General features: G+C 45.2%; 1 protein-coding gene across 1 annotated transcript in view; it reads right to left on the reverse strand.

Moving 5' to 3' along the window:
• Positions 1-256: 256 nt before the first annotated feature.
• samsn1a (SAM domain, SH3 domain and nuclear localisation signals 1a) overlaps positions 257-23,265 on the reverse strand; it is a 77,451-nt gene continuing 54,442 nt past the window's right edge. The window contains exons 10-16 of the mRNA XM_084329218.1: positions 10,480-10,557; positions 10,048-10,179; positions 7,920-8,034; positions 7,001-7,161; positions 5,135-5,350; positions 4,582-4,726; positions 257-1,001 (exon numbers count right to left, since the gene is read on the reverse strand). Of these exons, the coding sequence (XP_084185344.1) occupies positions 844-1,001; positions 4,582-4,726; positions 5,135-5,350; positions 7,001-7,161; positions 7,920-8,034; positions 10,048-10,179; positions 10,480-10,557 (1,005 nt within the window). The 3' untranslated portion in view covers positions 257-843. The remainder of the gene's footprint in view (positions 1,002-4,581; positions 4,727-5,134; positions 5,351-7,000; positions 7,162-7,919; positions 8,035-10,047; positions 10,180-10,479; positions 10,558-23,265) is intronic.

Below are 23,265 nucleotides of genomic sequence, written 5' to 3' on the forward strand. Positions count from 1 at the left end.
CGCCTCCATAGGGGCGGGGCCCTCAGGTGGGGTGCATTTAGTTGTTCGTGGGGTACATTAGGTACCATAGGAGATAAGGGGTATCTCAATAGGCTAGAGCGGGACGCGATAGCCATACGATATATAACTGGCAGAGTACAAGCAAAAGTACACACACACACACATGAATCACTGTATGACCGTGAGGCAGATGAGATTATATTTATTTTCTAAGTTTTATGTACAAAAGATGAGAAAACAACATCTGGGTGGTTAAAGGTCACACTCTCTTGCACACACACACACGCACACACACACGCACACACACACACACACACACACACACACACACACACACACACACACACACACACACACGCACACAATTTCCATTAAAACATAAAAAAAACTATAACCAGTACGTTGCATTCTATACAGATTGCTTGTGTGTACGGTATTGTTCAGAGATATTGACAATACATATTTGAGCGAAGCCTGCATGTGGTTCAAATCTGAAGACAGCATTTCAGACATATATTCTTATTTAATTAAATGCATTTATGTAGCGCTGATGCTCTGATGTTACATCTGTAGAAAAGATAAATCCTTGTCACATTGTTTCATGGAAATCGCCGCCTCTGGGAATTATGAGACAAATCCAAACTATGTTATAACTATGAAATATAACAAAAAGCTTTATGCAGAAAACTTAAAAGCCCAATAAATACAAGTGACGTTTAATCAATTAAATGGTCAATCAGTTACTTAGTAGGTACAGTAATAACCGGGTCAGCGATCATAAGTTACATGAGTATTATTTACAAACTCTAAACACTGTAATCTGGAATAGACACAAGTGTCGCACTATGTCTCAACGCTGTCTGCTGGATGGTCTCCGTCCTCCTTGTTGTTGTCGGAGCATTCAGAGGGGATGAAGCAGCCGGAGTCCCTGGGACAGTCGCTCTTCTCCTCCTGCAGGCCATGGGATGACTTCTGCTCCTCGCCCTCCCTCACATCATCCCCTGGGACCACCAATACAAGAAAACATCATCAAATTACATTAATTTACTATATTCATATACTATAGCATTTTCTACTTTCTAAGAAGAAGAGTAGTCTGTCCTGTGCCCTTGTTATTATATTTAGCCAGGCTGAGAGGAGGATACAGTCAAATGACACAGTAATTATATTTACATTAACCCGTTGTATTTAGTTTCCAAAGCAACTTGCATTCATGTCACCAGTAACATGAGTGAACATTCATCTTCTATCAACACAAAAGCACCTTAAGGCACATATACACGACACTTATTACACACACACTGCTGCTGCTGCTGCTGCTGTAGAATCTTTTTTTTTTACCTTGTAAAAAAAACATATACCTTGTATTGTATAGTTTGTATAGATCATTGTGTATTGTTGTCTACTGTTGTTCTGACTGTTCTATCAAGTAATTTAGAACAGACCTTTGTAAATAAATTCAAAGTGAGTTGAGCTGCCCTGTTGTTCGGACTATTAACCATATCCTGTAAAGTAACTTGGGAGCCCGCTTCAACCAGATTATTGTATTGTAAATTAGGACTATTTTAATTTTAATTTTATTTAACTATTTTATTGCCCTGTAGTACTGCATCATTTTACTGTATATTCTATTTTATTAACAATTTTTAGTTACTGCACTTTTTTACTCTGTCTATTCTATTTTTATTATTTTTATTACTGCCTATTTTAAAACTGAATCTAACCGTAAACAGAGAGGCCTATTGGGATGTTAAATCCTAATATGAAAAACTGTGATTTGCCTTATACCTTGCTGCTATCTTTTCTATGCTCGTTTTATATGTATTCTATGTCATTTTATGCCATAGAATCAAACCATAAACAAGGTGGCCTATTGGGATGCTAGATCCTAATGTGACAGGTGCTATACAAATAATTATTTATTATTACAAATCTACTACGGTTGAGGAGCCGGGAAAAACAAGCATCTCACGTTCTTTCTGAATGTATGTATACATTAAAAAAAAAAAAAAAAAACTGTAACAATAAAATAATCTGAATCTCCATGCTAATATCATATAGGCTACTGTATCACAATTTATACTGTTGAAAGACATGCAAACAAAAGCAAAAGCCATGGTTCCTGCTTGGTACGGCCCACTGAGCTGTAGTCAACTAATGGAATTCAGCTTGATTGAATGACCTTATCTGTGTATTAGTCAATAAGCTAGTACATCTGTTTCATCACACTGTCACCCAAACATAGAATTACAATTATGACCATTATGACCTATACTACTACACACAGCTGGTTGTGTTCTGTAGAGGATAATAACAGATGTGGCCAGAAATTCATGAATGAATGAAGTTTATTTTACGGTCTTGTTTACAGACAAATCAAACACATCCGTGTGGACTTGCAAACAAATTTAAATTGAAAATCACAAATGTACATTCAAGGCAAGCTCACACACAAAATCCAAAATCAACCACCGAAAAAAAGGAATAGGCTGAAGCACATGCTCATTGATCATTCATCAACTCGTTCTAAATGTTACATTTTTTTAATCCACTTTTTCTCCTTATTTTCTATTTTTCTCCCATCCCAATTTCGCCTCGCCAATTCTCCCTTCAATTCTCCCCTGTCTCGAACGTTGCTAGACTATGCCTCCCACTGGTCGGCTGCAGTGAGGACCAAGCCTTGCATCACGTGTCCCCTCCGGTACACGAGGAGGCAGCTGTTGCATCTTTTCACCTGAACAGCGCAATCTCTCAGTGGCGAGGAGTAACGCGTGGGAGGCTCACGCTGCCCCCGATACTTCCTGATTCTGCTGTACAGGTGCACCAACCGACCTGTAGGAGTCGCTGTCCACAACGTCCAATCCCCACCCACCGGCTTTCCCACCCTCTAACACTGCCAATTGTGTTAGTATGACGACTGGCCAAGCCGGTAGCAACGCAGAGAGCTGGGCTCGATACCAGCATCTTCTGCGTTAGTGGCGAGCGCCTTGCCCACTGCGCCACTCAGCCGCGTTCTAAATGTTAATTGAAAGCATTCATGCATTCATAGGGTTTACATTTTACATCAAATGTATATACTCCCTTTTCTGGACTCTTTTTGTATCACAAACAGTACTGTATTTGCAAATCTGGTATGTCATAAATGTATAGATGTAGCAGTACTGTCTATCTGTATGTCATGTATGTCATATATGTCCTGATGAATTGAAAATGGGGGACCCTGATGTAAACAAGACGAAAGTCTTTCTCTGGTCTGCATCCCCTTAACAATTGTGTGTATTGAGCTGTACTGTATTGTACCCATTCTGCAATCTGTTAATAAAGTTTTCAATCGATCAATCAATCAATCACATCATGATAAATTTAGAATTTTGGACAGTAACGATTAGATAAGATTAGATAGATTCAAATGTATTGTCATTATGCAGCACGCGTACAGTACAACGAAAATAAGTTTGTCATCAAACCAGAGTGCAAATGTAACAGTAAAGTGCAATAGTACAATGTACAGGTGATTAAACTGGGTATACAATATATAAATGAGTACTAATGACTATAGTGCTAATCAGATGTACCGTATGTACAGTTGTAGTATTAATATGTACAGTGATACAGGAATAAAGACACTGTGGTAGTAAGTCATACTGACCAGCAGCGTAACTAGTAAGAGTAGGTAACGATATAGATATATTATCTACAATCCTTATATAAGGATTATATGCAGGTATGTATTGCGTATCACGAATGATGTGCTTTTTATGAAAACACACCATCATCATGAACTACACTTATATGGCAATATCTGTTTTACATTTTAAAATGTACAGTGATACAGGTATAAAGACACTGGTAGTAGTCATATATATACAGTATATCACAGTATCTGTATTGTAATACCATGTAAATAAATAAATTGTGCAACACATACAAATGTGCTATGCAGTGATGTGCTTGGCATTATGTCTGTAGTCAAAGCTACTGCTCAACAGTTCTCTGTGTGCCTAGCCTATAGAAACAATATGGGTGGGTAAATTATACCTTTGTGGTTAGTTAATTATTTCTACCAGTATATCGCCCACCCCTATACGTTCATGCCACAGCTCATAGTTCCATTATAACCAGCCTCTTGTGGTTCAAGAACCTAGAGTAGAGAGCAATGCGTTCTGCCACATACAGCAGTTTCTGTTTGAAAACAGGAAATCACTCACAAGCTTTCATAGTAAACAGGACGTAGTTACATTTGAACTACTTTTTGCATTTTGTTTGCATGTTGTACTTTAGTTTTGTATATTGTATATTTTGTATAGTGTATATCTTTTTATAGTTTCTTTTCTTTTCTTTTACTTTTTGCTACTATATGAAGCACAATTTCAGGAGGGTCATACAGTACCAAGCATTTCACTATATTGTACATGTACCTTATACGTGACAAATAAAAACAAAACTTGAAACTTGACCTTGAGAACAAATACGTATACATAGATAAACATTACATTTTGCGTCCTGTGGAGGGTGTTATGTGTGGTACCAGCGTGTTAACGTGGGTCATTTCACACGCTCCAGGTTCTCCCTCACACTGACCTGTGTAGCGGCAGTCGGCAGCAGCCAGCAGCCTGCGTCTGTGCTCCGGGTCTCTGACATTCAGCTCCACCAAGTGTTTCTCCTGCAAGTGCAGCAGGTCTTCGACCGTCTGGTAGCCGTTTAGCAGCAAGGCAGATGCATACTCCTGGAGGAGAGGATGTTGTTTTATTCATTCTGTCAGTAGTATTGTTGTTGTTTGTATTGCATGAGACCCTTCGATCTGGTGGAGCTGTCCATATTTTAATTAAAGAGGAAATCTCAAATAAATTTAGATTTTTTTTTTTTAAAGAATCAATCACTATCAGCATCAACACACATTTCAATATACTGTAATCCAACACTGTTTGGATCTAATCTTCAATTACATGATCACACCAAGAATTTAAAAATAACATATACAGTGACAGAATGATTGATCAATCACCATCACTTGAGCTCTGAGAAACCTGAAATCAATCATTTGATTTGCTTTGGCTTTGTGTTTGATGGTTTGTCACACTACAGGAGACCAGAGAAGAGCGTGAGGCTGTGACTCGGTCGTGTCGCTCCTCACCTCCAGCTGTAGTCTCTCCAGGAGCTCCAGCAGGGTTTTGGGCCGAGGTCTTTGGCACAGCTTCTGTTGTCTAATCTTCGGGACCTCCTCTTCTTCTGTCTCCTTCTCCACCAGGACGTCCACGTAGATGAACTTGAAGTTTCCTACTTTGTTGTTGAGCCTGCCCGTCCAGATCCCCATAGGAGGCTTACTGAGGACGCTGATGATGTCACCGACCTGAGAGCAGATGTTCACAGTGTTGATGAGTACAAATACAATAACCTACAAATATACAAATACAAAGAGGAAAATAAAATTAAATACATTGTAATATATTTAAAGTATGTACAGAAATATGCACATGTTTAATCTAATCTACAAGTACAGGTAGAGCGAGGCAATGTCTGCTACGTCTGTCGATCTTAACATTTGTCAACTAATGAGAGCTATTGGATACCTGATATCTATCTATCTATCTATCTATCTATCTATCTATCTATCTATCTATCTATCTATCTATCTATCTATCTATCTATCTATCTATCTATCTATCTATCTATCTATCTATCTATCTATCTATCTATCTATCTATCTATCTATCTATCTATCTATCTATCTATCTATCTATCTATCTATCTATCTATCTATCTATCTACCTACCTACCTACCTACCTACCTACCTACCTACCTACCTACCTACCTACCCATCCATCCATCCATCCATCCATCCATCCATCCATCCATCCATCCATCCATCCATCCATCCATCCATCCACCCACCCACCCACCCACCCACCCACCCACCCACCCACCCACCCACCCACCCATCCATCCATCCATCCATCCACCCACCCACCCACCCACCCACCCACCCACCCACCCACCCACCTATCCATCCATCCATCCATCCATCCATCCATCCATCCATCCATCCATCCATCCATCCATCCATCCATCCATCCATCCATCCATCCATCCATCCATCCATCCATCCATCCATCCATCCATCCATCCATCCATCCATCCATCCATCCATCCATCCACCCACCCACCCACCCACCCACCCACCCACCCATCTATCTATTAATGTTTAAAAAACAAAAAAAAAATGTTTAGCCAAGCGTAAAGACCATAACCCTATCAAAAACAGTAGTCAACGTGTATATTTTCATTTTTACCGATGTTTTATACGATTTATCGGAAATACAAATTTATCGGAAAATGCTAATTATCGTACAAACCGCAAGGAAATGACTAAATCCAGATTCAACCCTGCCATTGGAAAGAGGAGCATTTTCCCTATCCATAGATGTATGATTTGGCCATAATAAGGTCAAGGTCAAGTTCAAGGTCAAATATGAATTTATAATTAAAATCAATTATCATTAATTACTGTATCTACAAATCCTTCTGTTTAATCATCTTCCCTTTATTCATTTGCTTAGATTTTTTGTACACATGATGATCTCAATAAGGTGGTGAATGAGCTCAGTGAGCATTTTCTCGCACCCTGCAGATTTAACATGATCAAAGATGCAAAAATCATAAATCATAATTTATATTCTCCTTTTCTTCATTACAATTTACTCAGCCTAGTAACAGATACAATATTTCTGACACTGGAAATACATACCCCCAGATCCCTAGATGTTCCTAGATACCAAGAACATGCAAATTGACCTTGCAGAAGTGGAGAAATCTTCCATTTACTTAGGCATGTACCTTTAGGCGAAATTTTCCTACAGCTTACAGTAACAGGTTAAAAGCCACCAATCAATTTTCCTTCTCTTATATAAAACTACCTCCTTCAAAATTCCAACTTTTTCACGCCTGACCTTCATTGTAACTTGAATGGCCGCTAACGTTGACATAGTGTGTTGTACCAACCTTGAGTTTGAGGGAGTCTGTGTCGTACGGACTGGGGACGAAGTCTGTGTGGACGCGCGCTCTGCCACAGAACTGACCCTGGTACGAGTCGTCCTCCTCCAGACGCAGACTGTCTCTGTGGCTGCAGCCTCCTTCAGATACACTGGTCACAGCGCCTGAGCCTAGAGAGAGAGAGAGAGAGAGAGAGAGAGAGAGAGAGAGAGAGAGAGAGAGAGAGAGAGAGAGAGAGAGAGAGAGACACACACACACACACACACACACACACACACACACACACACACACACACACACAGTTCAAGTTTAGTTTTATTTGTCACATATAAGGTACAACATGTACATTATAGTGAAATGCTTGGTTCTGTATGACCCACTTGAAATTGTGCTTCATACAGTAAACACATTTAAGAATAAAGACCTAACAAAAAAACACTATACAAAATAAATAATACAACTGTTAGAAAACTTGTACTGTATACTGTACAGTATAGACTGGATAACTGGACACCATTAACATTCTGAATATAGGCCCCTTTGTATTTCCTGTTGCAATGTTTGTTAATGCGGTTGCTGACAGGAAATAAACAGGTGCCACAGCTGTTCCCCTGGCAACAGAATGCTTCTGAAAAGGTGTATAATATGGTATGTGATATTTGGGGGCGGGATAGTGAGTGTGTGTGTGTGTGTGTGTGTGTGTGTGTGTGTGTGTGTGTGTGTGTGTGTGTGTGTGTGTGTGTGTGTGTGTGTGTGTGTGTGTGTGTGTGTGTGTGTGTGTGTGTGTGTGTCTGTGTGTCTGTGTGTGTGTGTGTGTGTGTGTGTGTGTGTGTGTGTGTGTGTGTGTGTGTGTGTGTGTGTGTGTGTGTGTGTGTGTGTGTGTGTGTGTGCGCACGTGTGTGTGTGGTGTCCACATGCAGGTACGTACTGGACGAGCTCTGGCCACTATACAGGCTCTCTAAGGAGTTGCTGGTCTTTGCGACGGCCTTCTCTGCTGCTCCGCTCTCCATCTCTCCCTCTGGGTCTCTGTCAGCGTCGTCACCCTGGGACAAAGACAACACGTGAGTCACAAAGACATAACGGCTACTACCGGGGGTGGGGACCTCGCTGTCTTCTGTACACAGCAGACAGAACAGTGGTATGTCTCCTGTTCTGATAGTCAGTAAGATCCAGTGACCTCCTGGATGTAAACAAGGAAACTATAAAAGAAGGAAGGGTCATCTTTTCAGAACACCAGCGGTCTATGCTCTGCTTGGTGCTAGACGTTGGTGCCAGTTCTATTGAAGCCTATATAACAATTCTAAATATACAAGCTATATGAGGAAATTATACATCAACCAATATATCAAACGTTAGCTAGTTAACAATGTAACGGATTGCTGATGATTCTGACACCCGAGGTAATAACCTGTTTAAATGGCGGGCCATAAACGAGGAGATGGCTGATCCCATTCAACTCAATGTCGGCCAAACTGAACGTTTTCACACTTGGCACCGATGTGCGTTCATGCGCTACACAGTGAGGCGATGACTTCCTTCTTTTATGGTTTCATTGGATGTAAGGAAAACCAGGTGTGGAATAGACTACTAGCTGGAGACTGTGGGGAATACAGTGGGTTATTTAGAATTCATCCTAGTCTTTCAAATGATTAAATATTATTATTATTTGAATACAAATCAAATAAGCATTTTTAGTGCTATCTAGCACCATTTGACAAAGGTGCTAAATCACACTTTAAAGATATTGTGGGTGCTATATTGTGGGTGATTTTGGATTTTGTGTGTGAGCTTGCCTTGAATATGTACATTTGTCATTTTGTATTTATTATCAATTTTTTTGCAAGTCCACACAGGTGTGTTTGATTTGTCTGTAAACAAGACCGTAAAATAAACTTCATTCATTCATATAGCACCATTTGACAAATATACAGTAGAGGTGCTACAGTATACAGCACCAAAAGAAGTTCTCCTATGATTACAAGCCAAATAACCACCGTTAGTGCTATTTGGCACCATTTTTGTCAAGAGTGTAGAATTCTGAGATAGAACCTGGAGGACCCCCCCCCCCCCCCCCCCCACCCAACACCCCACAGGAAACACCTGAAAGGGTTAAGTTAAGGGTTACTTGTTCGTGACACGATCTCAATTCACTGATTTTTATCTCTGTTTACTGATCTTGATTACAGGATCAGCTTCACGGTGACACGTCCCTGACATCAGCTAGAGCAACATCTCTGAGGATGTGGGTTCATAAGAGATGATGGAACCTGATTGGCTTCTTGTGGAAAACTGTACAGCATTTCAGGTTGAGTATAGTATGTAGTACACACTACAATAAATAATGATAATAATAAAATAAAGAAGATGGACGTAATTGTGACAAATGTTAATTAAGTAGAGTGAGGTAAAAGTCGCATGAAAGTTGCATGACTGTTTAGACTGAGGTCACGTTGCAAAAAATCAGACCTGTATCTGATTTAGGATCAAATATGAAAGTGGCCCAAATCAGAATTGAAAAGCTCCGATTCCATGTGATTTGTGCTGTTCACACTGTTCTGAGTCTGAGTCAATTATGAGTAAAAAAAAAGAAAATCTGATTTGGGCCACTTTCGCTTGCAGTGTTTTCCCGCCCCCAAATATCATATACCAAATTATACACCTTTTCAGAAGAATTCTGTTGCTATTCTGTTGCCAGGGGAACAGCTGTGGCACCTGTTTATTTCCTGTCAGCAACCGCATTAACAAACATTGCAACAGGAAACACAAAGGGGCCTATTCAGAATGTTAATGGTGTCCACTGCCCAGTTATCCAGTCTATACTGTCCAGTATACAGTAAGTGTAGCAGTGTAATCATACCGTGTGTGTGTGTGTGTGTGTGTGTGTGTGTGTGTGTGTGTGTGTGTGTGTGTGTGTGTGTGTGTGTGTGTGTGTGTGTGTGTGTGTGTGTGTGTGTGTGTGTGTGTGTGTGTGTGTGTGTGTGTGTGTGTGTGTGTGTGTGTGTGTGTGTGTGTGTGTGTGTGTGTGTGTGTGTGTGTGTGTTAATGCTGTGACTTACGGTTTCCTCAGAGAACTTGCCGTGTTTCTTTCCGATCCTCCTGCGCATCGTCAGGGAGATCGCCTTCATCTTCTTCCCCAGCCCTGACGATTTATGTGGGTCCGAGCTGTCACTCACAGACTCTTCTGCAATCTACAGAACAGTGGGCCTCGTTTATATCAACATCAATATAATATCAATATAATATCAATATATCAATATAATATCAATATAAAATCAATATAATATCAATATAAAATCAATATCAATATATCAATATAATATCAACATATCAATATAATATCAATATAAAATCAATATCAATATAATATCAATATCCTAATACATTTAGCATGGATGTTCCATTGTTGTATGTAATATATTTGAATGTGAATTCAAATATTGATAAATAAGGCCATTTCTACAAAAGATAAATGTTATGAAGTTACAAACCATTGTTCCATTATCCTCCATTTTGGATGGTGACGGTTGATGTCTGAGGCCCTCGAACCTGCCGAAGCTGGTGGAGCGCTGTGGGTCAGAGGAGACAGACTGACTACAGTGCTGTGGGTCAGAGGAGACAGACTGACTACAGTGGTGCTGTGGGTCAGAGGAGACAGACTGACTACAGCGCTGTGGGTCAGAGGAGACAGACTGACTACAGTGCTGTGGGTCAGAGGAGACAGACTGACTACAGTGGTGCTGTGGGTCAGAGGAGACAGACTGACTACAGCGCTGTGGGTCAGAGGAGACAGACTGTTTACAGCGCTGTGGGTCAGAGGAGACAGACTGACTACAGCGCTGTGGGTCAGAGGAGACAGACTGACTACAGTGCTGTGGGTCAGAGGAGACAGACTGACTACAGCGCTGTGGGTCAGAGGAGACAGACTGTTTACAGCGCTGTGGGTCAGAGGAGACAGACTGACTACAGCGCTGTGGGTCAGAGGAGACAGACTGACTACAGTGCTGTGGGTCAGAGGAGACAGACTGACTACAGCGCTGTGGGTCAGAGGAGACAGACTGACTACAGTGGTGCTGTGGGTCAGAGGAGACAGACTGACTACAGTGCTGTGGGTCAGAGGAGACAGACTGACTACAGTGGTGCTGTGGGTCAGAGGAGACAGACTGACTACAGTGGTGCTGTGGGTCAGAGGAGACAGACTGACTACAGTGCTGTGGGTCAGAGGAGACAGACTGACTACAGCGCTGTGGGTCAGAGGAGACAGACTGACTACAGCGCTGTGGGTCAGAGGAGACAGACTGACTACACATTCATCCCCAGGACCCAGAACCCCTGGTCCTTCACAGAGAGAAGTAACATGGCGTCCGTATGGTTTGGGAAAGCAGCCTGGAATGTGATGTCACTTTGGTGCCTCCCATGGTGACTACATGTCAACGGCTGAAAAGCTACTTCAGTGAAAACCACAACATGTACAGGCTATTGAAATAGGCCTAATTATGACATGTGGGCTTCAGATATGGATTTTTTTTTTACATGTTGCCATGGCAGCCCTTCATGGTGAGACAACACCATTGCCATCTTGCCATCTTTGTCCAGCAAAGGACCACGATTAGATTAGATTAGATTAGATTAGATTATATAAAATAAGATCAAATAAGATTAGATTAGATTAGATTAGATTATATGTATAGCATGTGTGTTGTCATTATAGAGTCAAAAACAATATTTGTAGAGTGCAAATGTAACAGGAAAGTGCAATAGTAATATACAATGTACAGGTGATTAAACTGGATCTAACTGGATTTATTTAAAAGGGCAGAAGTGACCACAGGGTCAGACTGCTACAATGGAATGAATAACCTTTTCCCCAATGTTATGTTATATGTTATGATATGTTATGATCTGCTATGATATATGATATTATATGTCACATCATGTTATATTAAGGTATGTTATGTCAGGTTATGCCATGTTATATAGCAGTCAGATAACAGATTATTTCTTCAAAGCTATAGCCATCAGGTGTGACCTCTCTCTCTCTCTCTCTCTCTCTCTCTCTCTCTCTCTCTCTCTCTCTCTCTCTCTCTCTCTCTCTCTCTCTCTCTCTCTCTCTCTCTCTCTCTCTATATATATATATATATATATATATATATATATATATATATATATATATATATATATATATATATATATATATATATATATATATATATATATATATATATATATATATATATATATATATATATATACATGACTATCTATCCATCTCTCTGCCTATATATATTTTTTCTTGTGTATGCTATGAGGGTAAGCGAGAGGGTTTAATGTATCCACCATCAACAGAAACAAGCAGACATCTCTCTCTTTCTCTCTCTTCTAAATCAATTATAATAAATAAATAAACTCTATAAATAAGACATTTTTCATAAACCTAAAAGTAGTCTTAATCTCCCCCAAACCACCACCATCTCCACTGCAGAACATCAAAATAATACTTCTATAAATAAATAATGCCTGTAAGACTCTAGAGAGAGAGCAGGGATGTCTTTAGCCATCCTTCACAACTAAGACATGCATCCTGGCTCCATTGTCCGAAACAATATAGTACAAGAATTGAACAACTCTCTTTTTAATTTTTGAAGTAGAAGAAAATGTGACTTCTAACATCTCTACTCCCTGTGAATGTAGCATCTCCTGCACACATTCAACTGGGCTACAGGTACCTTCACACTTTGTTCATATTCTCACCTACCTTTGGTTTGTTGCTCTTTGGCTTGTCTGAGACATTTGAAGCTGCCCTCTGTAACATGTTGTATGTCGTATTAAGGTTTACTCTCAATCCTTGGTCTGTCTTGGCTCTTCTCCCCTCTGACCGGCTCTGCTTACTGACAGCAAAGTGTTAACTAACATCAAAGCAGACTGCAGCCTGACTGACTGGCTGGCTGGCTGACCCACTTCCTCAAAACACACAGGATGTGAGGCAATTCACATTCTGTCTATCATCAGCATCGGTTTCAAAGGGGAAAAAATTGCTTAAATGAGGGTTTTAAGGCTTCTGTTTGAAAGTATCACTTCACTGGTTTACATACTGTAGCCTTTTGACACCTTTTTGATTGTCGTTGCGTTGCGTCTTACAGTATAATCTAATAATAATATAATATAATGTAATATATATATTATAATATAATGCGGCCTCAAACTGTGCGGGTTATTTGATTTTTCCAGGCTAATATTTTGTATAAAAAAATAATAATAATTCTAAAAGAAACAGTGCCACATAAGAATCATTGATGAGCATGAGGTTAATATTTTGGGTTTATTTACATTAACCCTTTCACTGCCACACAACAAAGGGTTAACCCTTTCACAACCACACTACGGAAGGTTAATCCTTTCACTGCTACACTATAACCGCCTGTAGTGTGGTACAGTAGTGAAAGGTTAACCTTCTGTATAGTGTGATAGTGAAAGGGTAAAACAAAATACTTTTACTAAAGGATTCTGTGGTCAATAGCTCATCAAAAATCGGATATTACTCAAAATAATTTCCCATCAGGAAGAGGGGTTATGGTAAATGACGCTGTCAGTATCGTCCTCCCCATGTGATTTCTTAATGTCGAACACTTTTGAGGAAGTGCTGACAGTGGAACAGCTGAAGGTGGCAACTCTGCTGTCGAAACCGCTTCCACATTATTTCCACTTTCAACATGGACCCTTTCAGTGAGGAGATTTGAGATTTTACTAAACAGAATCCCCATTTTGTGATTTCCCAGATGAACCCTATACACACACAACGCTGCACACAATGCTAAGCGTTAGCGCGTGATGGTGTCTCAAATGTCTCCTTGTTAAAGGCCCAATCGGTGATCCGAATATATGGACAAGCGCTGTAGCCCCATCACCAAAAGTAAGTTATAGGAATAGATGGTGGATTTTATATAGCGCTTTTATCCAAAGCACTTTACAATTTGTTACTCACATTTTACCAGTTACCCATTCACTCACACACCGACGGCGGAGGGAACGATACAAGGTGCTCAAGGACACTTCGACATGCTGCCCGGGAGGAGTGGGAATCGAACCGGGAACCTCCGGATTACCAGACTACTGCTCTACCTCCTGAGCCAGTGTGTTGATTCTCTTACTTGATTGGCAGAGCTCTTGATACAAGAACTAACATAACAACAGGTATTTGATTGTGGTTGCTGTGTGTTGTGGCTGTAAAGGGTTTTCTTACAATAGCAATGATGTAACCATTGGAGTAAGACCTAAATTCCAATTTACAAATGGGAATCTGGGAAAGCAATATGATGCAACTCTGGTGCCTCCCATCCATTCTACAACCCTAAGCTACTTTAGTGAAAACCACCAAATGTACATGCTATTCAAATAGGCCTAATTTACATCACATTTAGTTGCTGCTTTTATCCAAAGCGACATACAAATTCTGTACAAGTCAGCAGGAAAGGTACAACTCTGGCAGCTAAGGGTCAGTAACATTGTTCGTCAAACAGTGTTGAATTTGAGTGCTACAGTCTTGAGTGCATAAAACAGACCTATATTACATTTTACAATGGGGTTATGAAAGTTCAGGAAAAACGACAGAACAAACTCTTCAAGAATGTATGTAAATATACCCCATATCCATATCCATACTGTGAAGGAGTCACCGGACTCCTTCATACACCCATGTTTCTATTGTACAATTTATTGTAAATTGTTTGAGCAAGTATGTCTGGTTTGTCTATATTTCACTATTCATGTGTCACAATAATCCAGCGCTACATTCATTCCAAACCTTAAAACAGTAACTGGACATGTCTTGTTTGTCAGGAGTTCATTGATCTTCATTAGTTGATCAACCAAGCCTTGATTTACCAGGTGTGTTCATGGTGATTTACCAGGTGTCCATGGTGATTTACCAGGTGTGTTCATGGTGATTTACCAGGTGTGTTCATGGTGATTTACCAGGTGTGTTCATGGTGATTTACCAGCTGTGTTCATGGTGATTTACCAGGTGTGTTCATGGTGATTTACCAGGTGTGTTCATGGTGATTTCTATTTAGCAAGGGATGTGTTTGTAACGGAACACATTCAGGTGTGTAGAAAAAACGAAACACTGCAACATGTGTTAAAGGGGAACTTCACCAAAAGAAACTATGCCAATTTATTTTGCACATAACATCATACCGAGCAGGCGCATCACATACAGCTCCGTAACCGTCCCGCCAGGACGGAAACCCCTGAGCGTGTCGAGGATAGCCACTCGCCGCCGCTCCGAGAGGGTTGCCCTCATGGGCCTTGAGCTTAGAACCAAGCCCAAGTACTCCACCTGTTGACTGGGAAGAGGCGTACTCTTCTTCCAGTTCACAGCAAAACCCAGCTTGGTGAGGAATTCCACCACCAGCCTGGTATGAGACCTGGCGACCTCCTCCGACCGGCTGAGGAGCAGAATGTCGTCGAGATAGAACAGAATTCGTATCCCCTGACGACGTAGACGTAGAGGCTCCAGCTCCTCTACGCACTTGGTGAATGTGCGGGGGGCCAGAGAGTAGCCGAACGGCAACCTCTGGTATTCGTACGCCACGCCCTGAAACAGGAACCGTAGGTATTTCCTGTGAGGAGGGAAAATATGGATGTGAAAATACGCATCCTTCAGGTCTATGGAGGTGAACCAGTCTCCCACCCTGACAGCGTTTAACAGGAGTTTGACGGTCAACATTCTGAACCGTCTCGCCACAATCAGACGATTGAACGCGGACAGATCCAGTATAGGTCTGACACCTCCCGTTTTTTTGGGCACCAGAAAATAATGGGAGTAGACGCCCGACATCGCGTCCTCCCGTGGGACCACAACTACGGCTTGCTTCGCCAACAGAGATTGGATCTCGTCGGCCAGAGCTGTCACTGCTGCCGACCCTGACAACAGGGTCTGCACCAAACCTGAAAACGGAGGGTGGTTTTGTGCAAATTGCAAAACAAGCCCCCGCCTCAACGTTCTCTCCATCCACTCCGACATACGGCACTGCTGTAGCCATATGTGATGATACTCCCAAAGCGAACCCGCCGCCATTTGGCGCTGGCCCGCAAGGAACTGTAGATAGACGGCCCGGTCCCACCCGCTGTGCGTAGCCAACTCTGGACCCGCTAACCGTGCGGGCAGGGCGTTTCGTGGAGTCGGGACATCGGTCCCTGATACAACCCACGAGGCAATCGCACCCAAGGGGGGACCCCGACAGAAAGGGCCGGTTTGATACGGGAGAAGCTGACAGACGCAGAACGTGTGTCGAGGGAGCTACGTGACAGCACAACATTCTCACGGACAGACCCAGGCTCAGCCATCAACTGGGTGTCAGCCCCTGTCCCCATGAGAAGCGAAACGTGGGGCCGCATGCGCTTCATTGAAGGCCTGCGGCCCGCAGCCAAAGGAAACAAATCAGAGCCCCTTTTCCGCTGGTGTTGGGGGAGGGAGTGATCGGAGAGCGGGCTGCACACAGCAGGACGGCGACGGTTTCTTAGGCCGTGCTCATCCAATGTAGCCGATCCCTCGGCCGCCAAGGCTGTCGGCCTTGTGGACACCTGTTGACGTAGAGCCCAGGGTACCTCAGGCGGGGGAAACATGGCCGCTGGTCGAGGGCCTCGCCATAGTCGCTGACGAGGCCGTGCTCTCCCCTCTGGCTGCATGGCGTGAGGCGGTGTGGGGGCCAGGTCAAATACCGCCTGCGTTAAAAAAAAAGTCCTTCCACGGAAAGAGGAGCCTTAAGGAGAAGAAACCTTTCCTCCTCCACAAAGGGAAGACTGCTCCAACCAGAGATGCCTATTAACAAGTGTTGATAGCATCCTGATCCTCCCTGCGGTTATAGCTTGTGACTGATTCAAGATTTCTATAACCCCAAAAACACACACAATGTTTTCAGCGTCGGCTGGCCCTGCAGCCCCACTACCCGACGCCAATGTGGACAGAAAAACAATCAGCTGAGCCACGACACTGGCCGCAGCTAAATTCCATCCTATGGCGGTATAAACATCATCAGTCCATACTGCCACCTGCCGGGCCGACTTGCTCTCAAGCGTCGGCTTCCGGGTGGGACACCGTTCAACCCCGCCAGGGCAAAGGATCGATGCTACCTGGCTCTCAAGCCAAGGCACACCTGCCTTGCGCCCTGTTGTCAGCCCATTTACCCGTAAAAAGGGTAAATAAGTCTCAGCAAAACCCCCCACATTAGCTACCGACTGACCTTCATCAATGAACCGGTTAAGAGGAGGGAAAAGCGGTGACATCCCACAGCGGGGAACAGTGGAACAGTGACCCAGCATTACAGCATTAGCATTAGCAGCGCGCTCCAGGATAGCCGGGAAAACGTCCAACTCAGAGTTACGTTTACCGAGATATCCTGCCCCTTGCGCCAATACACAACTCGGTTGTCTCACAGGACAACAAGCAGTATTACTAACGCCAACATTAATGCCTGATGGCACAGAGCCTACCTGAGCGCGATTTAGCCCGATAGCTAAACATCGCGCGACGTCCCTCGATCTGCTGTCAAAAGACGAGGAAACCCCAGGACAGACCCGACGTGCCGTTGGAACATGCCGAGAAGATTCCAGGGGCTGGAAAATCTCCGGCGAAAACCCAACATTGTTCAATTTCTCTCTGCATTTCATAACAGCTAGTTACATGGGATGCAAAGCACGTCCATGATGGAAAACGAAAAAAGAGGAAGGGCGAGTGTGACCACGCCTGGTGCCTTATAGGAGGTCACTGAGGCGGGGCCTGGTCAAGTGCATGGGTGCTTTGTTTTCGTTAGTGAAGTACAGTAGGTACTGGAGATGAGGTATATCTTGATATGGCGAAAGAGCGAGACGCGATTCGTCAGTACGACCATATATAACGGTAGGTGTTACAAAGGGTCAGATTAAACCGAATATATATATTTATTGCTTGAGATCCCATGTATACTATTTGTATATCGTCTGATATCCCTTGTGTATTCTTTGTACATATACACGGAATATCCCTTTAACCTAGTACAGACCATAATATTTCGTTCTCCTATTGGACAGCGGTCCCCTAAGCGCCATTGCCATACCCCCAAGGTCTGGTTCAAAGTCACCGCCACAGACTTGCCTGGACATGAACGGCTCTGCGCAAGGATATGAGACAGGAATAAAGCTGGTACTAGTTTGTTCGCCTAACGTATAAATACGGCGCAGGTGAATACAGCAGTTAGTCAACCGAGTTCGAGTTACCCAAGTGAAGCCTCATCCACGATACAACGTGCGGTGAAGTAGGGCCCGTTTGGCCCCAAATAGAGCATTGAGACAGCAGCACTTAGCCTAAAGTCAAGTTACTCTCGAACGAGTTAACCTAGAAACGTGTTACCCTCAAACGTAAAGCCTTCATCACGAGTCAACGACCAAGTGAAGTGAGCAACCGTGCATCTAAATAGAGCACTTATAACCGCGTGCGAATAGGATAGTAAAGTGTCAGAGCTTAGTGGAATAACGTCAAGTTCGACCTAGTTAATGTGAAGTACCGCGCACCGGAGAATCTACACCGGTGAATGCAGAGCCCTTTTCCGGCTGGATTATTATTATTATTGCTTTGGTCCTGTGGATGTTGGAGCGGAGAAGAATCGTCTACACCCCACTACTGTGTGGGATTTACCCGTGAATCACTCGAGCCCGTCTCTTGGAGAGGCTGGCCGGCTTTCACCTATGCTGCACGCATACTTGGATTACAGCTGCTGCTTTTCGTCTGCTGATCCAGGGAGTAATATACCGCCTCCCATAGCAGGAGCTTATTGAGTCCCGTTGATCCAGACTTTGCATTCGAACATTTCCTCCCCCTGCTGGCTTACAACCGGTGGGAACCCCTACTAGTATCTCCCGCTACCTTACCAGAGTACCATAGATATAATTCCTAAGATTCAGGTTGTATTATTATCTCCTGCGTAATATGAGAATGGACATACATTATTGATTTGCCTACGCACATTCCTTTGCCTTATAAGCGCATCCAAAGTAAAGTATATTATGTACTATCATTGCTGCTAATAAATACTTAAATCCAGTTTTGTGTGGAACCGAGTCATTGTGGGAAGTGTTCATCATAAGATACCTGTGTACTGTATGGCCAGTAGTAATGTACATAAGACAGTAGTGGTTTAATGATACCATACTTATTAATACAGTCAGGGAATTGTACCCCTCAGTTACAATTGGTCCTTCGAGCCCCGGATAAGAATTAGCGTAATATTAATATAATATTAATATTAACATGGCCGATGATGAACACTCCACAAACGGTTCTCCTAAACTAGATCGCCCGCAGCGCAGACATCAGCCACCTCCTTATCTAGAGGCATACGTTGTCAGTCCAATACCTAGCTTTAAAAAGAAGTTAAGTACGGATAAAATAAATAAAGCGGATAGTAAAAGTATGCCAAACCCTAACGACCAGGCGACCCCGCCAGTAGAGACCCTAGTGGGTTCTAACGTAACTGACCAAGCTCACGGGGGGGACCAGGAGGGACATGACATGACTTTACCCCCCGCCGACGCCAACGAGGTAGTCCCCGGAGAGCTCCAGGATAAAGAAAGCGCTCCAGGGACGGAACCCGACCCACTACCAGAAGAGACGCACACCCAGGAGATGGATCTCCTCGAAGCGCGACAGGAGAACGGATCTCCAACGAGCACTGCCAGAAGCCGATCACCTCCGCCTGTGTCTTCCCCCAGCGAAGCGGACAAGATGCTGGCGCAGGCACTCATCGCCACCCTGGCAGCCTCCACCGAACGCGATCGACTTCAAGCGCAACAGACGCGCGAGCGCGAACATTCTGCAACCGAGCGAGAGCGCTTCCAGGCGCAACAAAGGAGTGAAGACGACCGCATAAGACTGGAGACCAGACGCCTTCAGACGGAAGAGAACATTGAAAGAAGCCGCGCCGATGCACAGCACGCCGCCGCCAATGCACAGCGCGACGTCGCAAGTGCACAGCTCCACGCCGCCCATGCCAGCGCCAATGCCCAGCGCGACGCCGCCAACGCACAGCGCGACGCCGCCCATGCCAGCGCCAATGCACAGCGCGACGCCGCCAATGCCCACCGCGAAGCAGAGCGCGACGCCGCCCATGCCCAGCGCGAGGCAGAGCGCGACCGGCTGCAGGCGCAGCTGATGGACAAATTGATTACCATGGCGACACCCCCTCACTCCGCACGGAGCTCCCGGAGATCGTCACGACAAGGGTCTAGGGCACATTCCCCTACCCGACCAAGCGACCCGGGACCCCGCCAACAGGAGGATCCTGTCCACGTCTCCGAGCCCCCTCCCCGGCCGGTCCATACGAGACCCAGCAACCGGGAAGAACCGGACCACGCCGAGAGACTGAACCGAAGACTCCAGGACCTAGCAGAGGAAGAGGAGGAGGAAGAGGAGGAATGTCAAGCCGACCAGCAGCAACGTACTCTGGACCAGGAGGCCCAGTACAGCCCCGACCAGCAGCAACGTACTCTGGACCAGGAGGCCCAGTACAGCCCCGACCAGCAGCAACGTACTCTGGACCAGGAGGTCCAGTACAGCCCAGACGTCAGCCCCGAGGCACTGCGCTACAAACCCCCGACTCCACTCACGGGTGAGTTTGACGCACCGCCAGCCCCGAGGAACAGCACCTGGGTACCCGGGCTTCGGTACCCACCAAGTACCAGCCCAAGACGACGCGCACGGGGAGACTCGCCCAGGAGGCCTCTCCCCCAACGCTCACCGATGTGCCAGCCATCCATGGCATCGTACCTTGGCACACCGACGTTCCCGGACTTCACACACGAGAACAGAGCACAGTACACAGAGCTACGAATGTGCTTAGAGACAATGATGTCCGATGTAGCTGATGAACCGTACAAATATGCTATCCTACTCAAGCACCTGAAGGTGCCCAGAGCGCACAATATAGCGCTGGCATATTCCAACTCTACTACCCCATACACCGCGGCTCTAGTAGCCCTCGACCAACGTTATGGACGCATATGGGACTACATGATACAGGAGATAAGAGACATTGACCGTCTCCCCCCAGCCAGAGACAACAGAGCATTGGATGACCTCTCTATCAAGGTACAGTCCCTGGTAGGGATGCTGGGGGCCCAAAAGGAAAAGGGGATATACGAACTGTACGCTAACTCTAATGTAGAGAGAATATTAGAGAAGCTCCCTCCCGCCCGACAAGAGCGTTTTCGGCGGCAGAGAGACCACCGCGACCCCAACGGTCCAGAGGCATCCCTCCTAGACTTGTCTGATTTCCTCGCCAGGGAGGTCAGCAGCCTACGACTGGACACGTTCGTATGGAGTGGACCAAGCCCAAGACCAGGACCTCGGGGATCAAATGATAACCGCCGGTCGGTGACCGTTATGCACCAAGCCGAATCAGTACCGCAGCACAAGAACCACAACACCCCCTCGACGAAAGAGGACCAGTGGAAGATTGAGTGCCAGTACTGTGAGGGAGAACATCGGCTGTACCAATGCGACACTTTCGGGAAGCTGACCACGGATGAGGTGAGTCAGTGGATCAAGGACCACCGCCGCTGCTTCCGCTGCGCGCGCAGCCACCTGGCAGCTGAGTGCCGCTTGAAGAAGAAGTGCAGCAGGTGCGGTGGCACCCACTTGGAGGTCCTGCATGACATCAACAAGCGTCAGCCAGGACAACAGAGTGGGCCCGTCGCGGTAATGTACCATGCCGAGGCGGTGGCACCAGTACCAAAGATCCACCAGACCGCTCCCTGGTGTCCCGACTGCTACAGCAGACACTGGGAGTCACGGTGCTACTCGGACGACCGCGAGTCGGCACCACCCCAGACGATCCAAAGCAACCGACCAACAGGAGTGCTCCACATTGACCAGCATAGCGGAACCCCCCGAGTGCTCATCAAAGTGGTCAGAGTGCTCCTGAGCTACGAGGACAAGGTCCTGGACACTTACGCCGTCCTGGACGATGGGTCTGAAAAGACTCTCCTCCTCGCTTCCGCAGCAGCCCAGTTGGGCCTGCGGGGTGCCAAAGGTACCATGACAATACGCACCATCAGAAGGGACCAGAAGACCATAAAAGGTGAGAAGGTCTCCTTCAAGATAGCAGCGGTGGACCAGCCCGAGAAGCAGTATAGTATAACCAACGTCTTCACCAGCCACGACATAGGCCTATCACAGTACACCTACCCCATCCCACAGCTGATGGCCAAGTATGTGCACCTACGTCAACTACCTATACCGCTTATCGATGGCGCCACACCGACCCTGCTCATTGGCTCCGACCACGCGGACCTCATTCTCCCAATTGAGGCGGCCCACATCGGACCCAAAGGATGCCCAGTCGCGGTTCAGACCCGACTGGGATGGACGCTCCAGGGCCCCCTCTACGGACTTGACAGTCAACCCACGTCTACACGCTGCCTACACACAAAGGCGAGCGAAACCGGTCACTCCCTCGTACAGCCTGTTGAGAGGCTATTGACATTAAGCGAGAGGCCTGTGAGAGAACAGTGGGCACAGGAGGGAGTTCGGAACTCCACCCCCCTCAACTGCGCTCCAGACGTAGCTGACCTCGAACCCAGCACCCCAATCGACTCCTTGACGGGGCGGCCAGAACCGGCCCCTCCTCAGACGGGGTACAGAGCAAACAAGAGAAATAGATGGAGGAGGAGGAGGCACAGCCAAGCACAGATCAAAGCAGTCTCAGGCCCGCTTCCTCCTAAGCCCCCCTTCATCCCGTCCAGTCGTCATGATTATCGACCAGTCACTACCCCGAGCTATGTGGCCGGCCGGCCGCGTAAGCAAAGTGATCACTGGTGCCGACGGAAAGGTCAGAGCGGCAGAAGTGCTCGTCCAGGGGGCGGACATACACCCGGCCCGTGTCGAGGCTGATAGAGTAGCCAAGGCTCCCCGACTCGCTTAATGACGACTATGACCCACTGACTTTGTGAACTGCCCTACCCTCACAACGGACATTGAGTAGTGGACAGTGCGGTTAATCTGTCTCTGCTTATCTAATTAGGTGGGACTAATTAGGAGGCGGCTGTTACAAAGGGTCAGATTAAACCGAATATATATATTTATTGCTTGAGATCCCATGTATACTATTTGTATATCGTCTGATATCCCTTGTGTATTCTTTGTACATATACACGGAATATCCCTTTAACCTAGTACAGACCATAATATTTCGTTCTCCTATTGGACAGCGGTCCCCTAAGCGCCATTGCCATACCCCCAAGGTCTG

The sequence above is a fragment of the Notolepis coatsorum genome (assembly GCF_963971535.1).
Source record: "Notolepis coatsorum genome assembly, chromosome: 1".
Lineage (NCBI taxonomy): Eukaryota > Metazoa > Chordata > Actinopteri > Aulopiformes > Paralepididae > Notolepis > Notolepis coatsorum.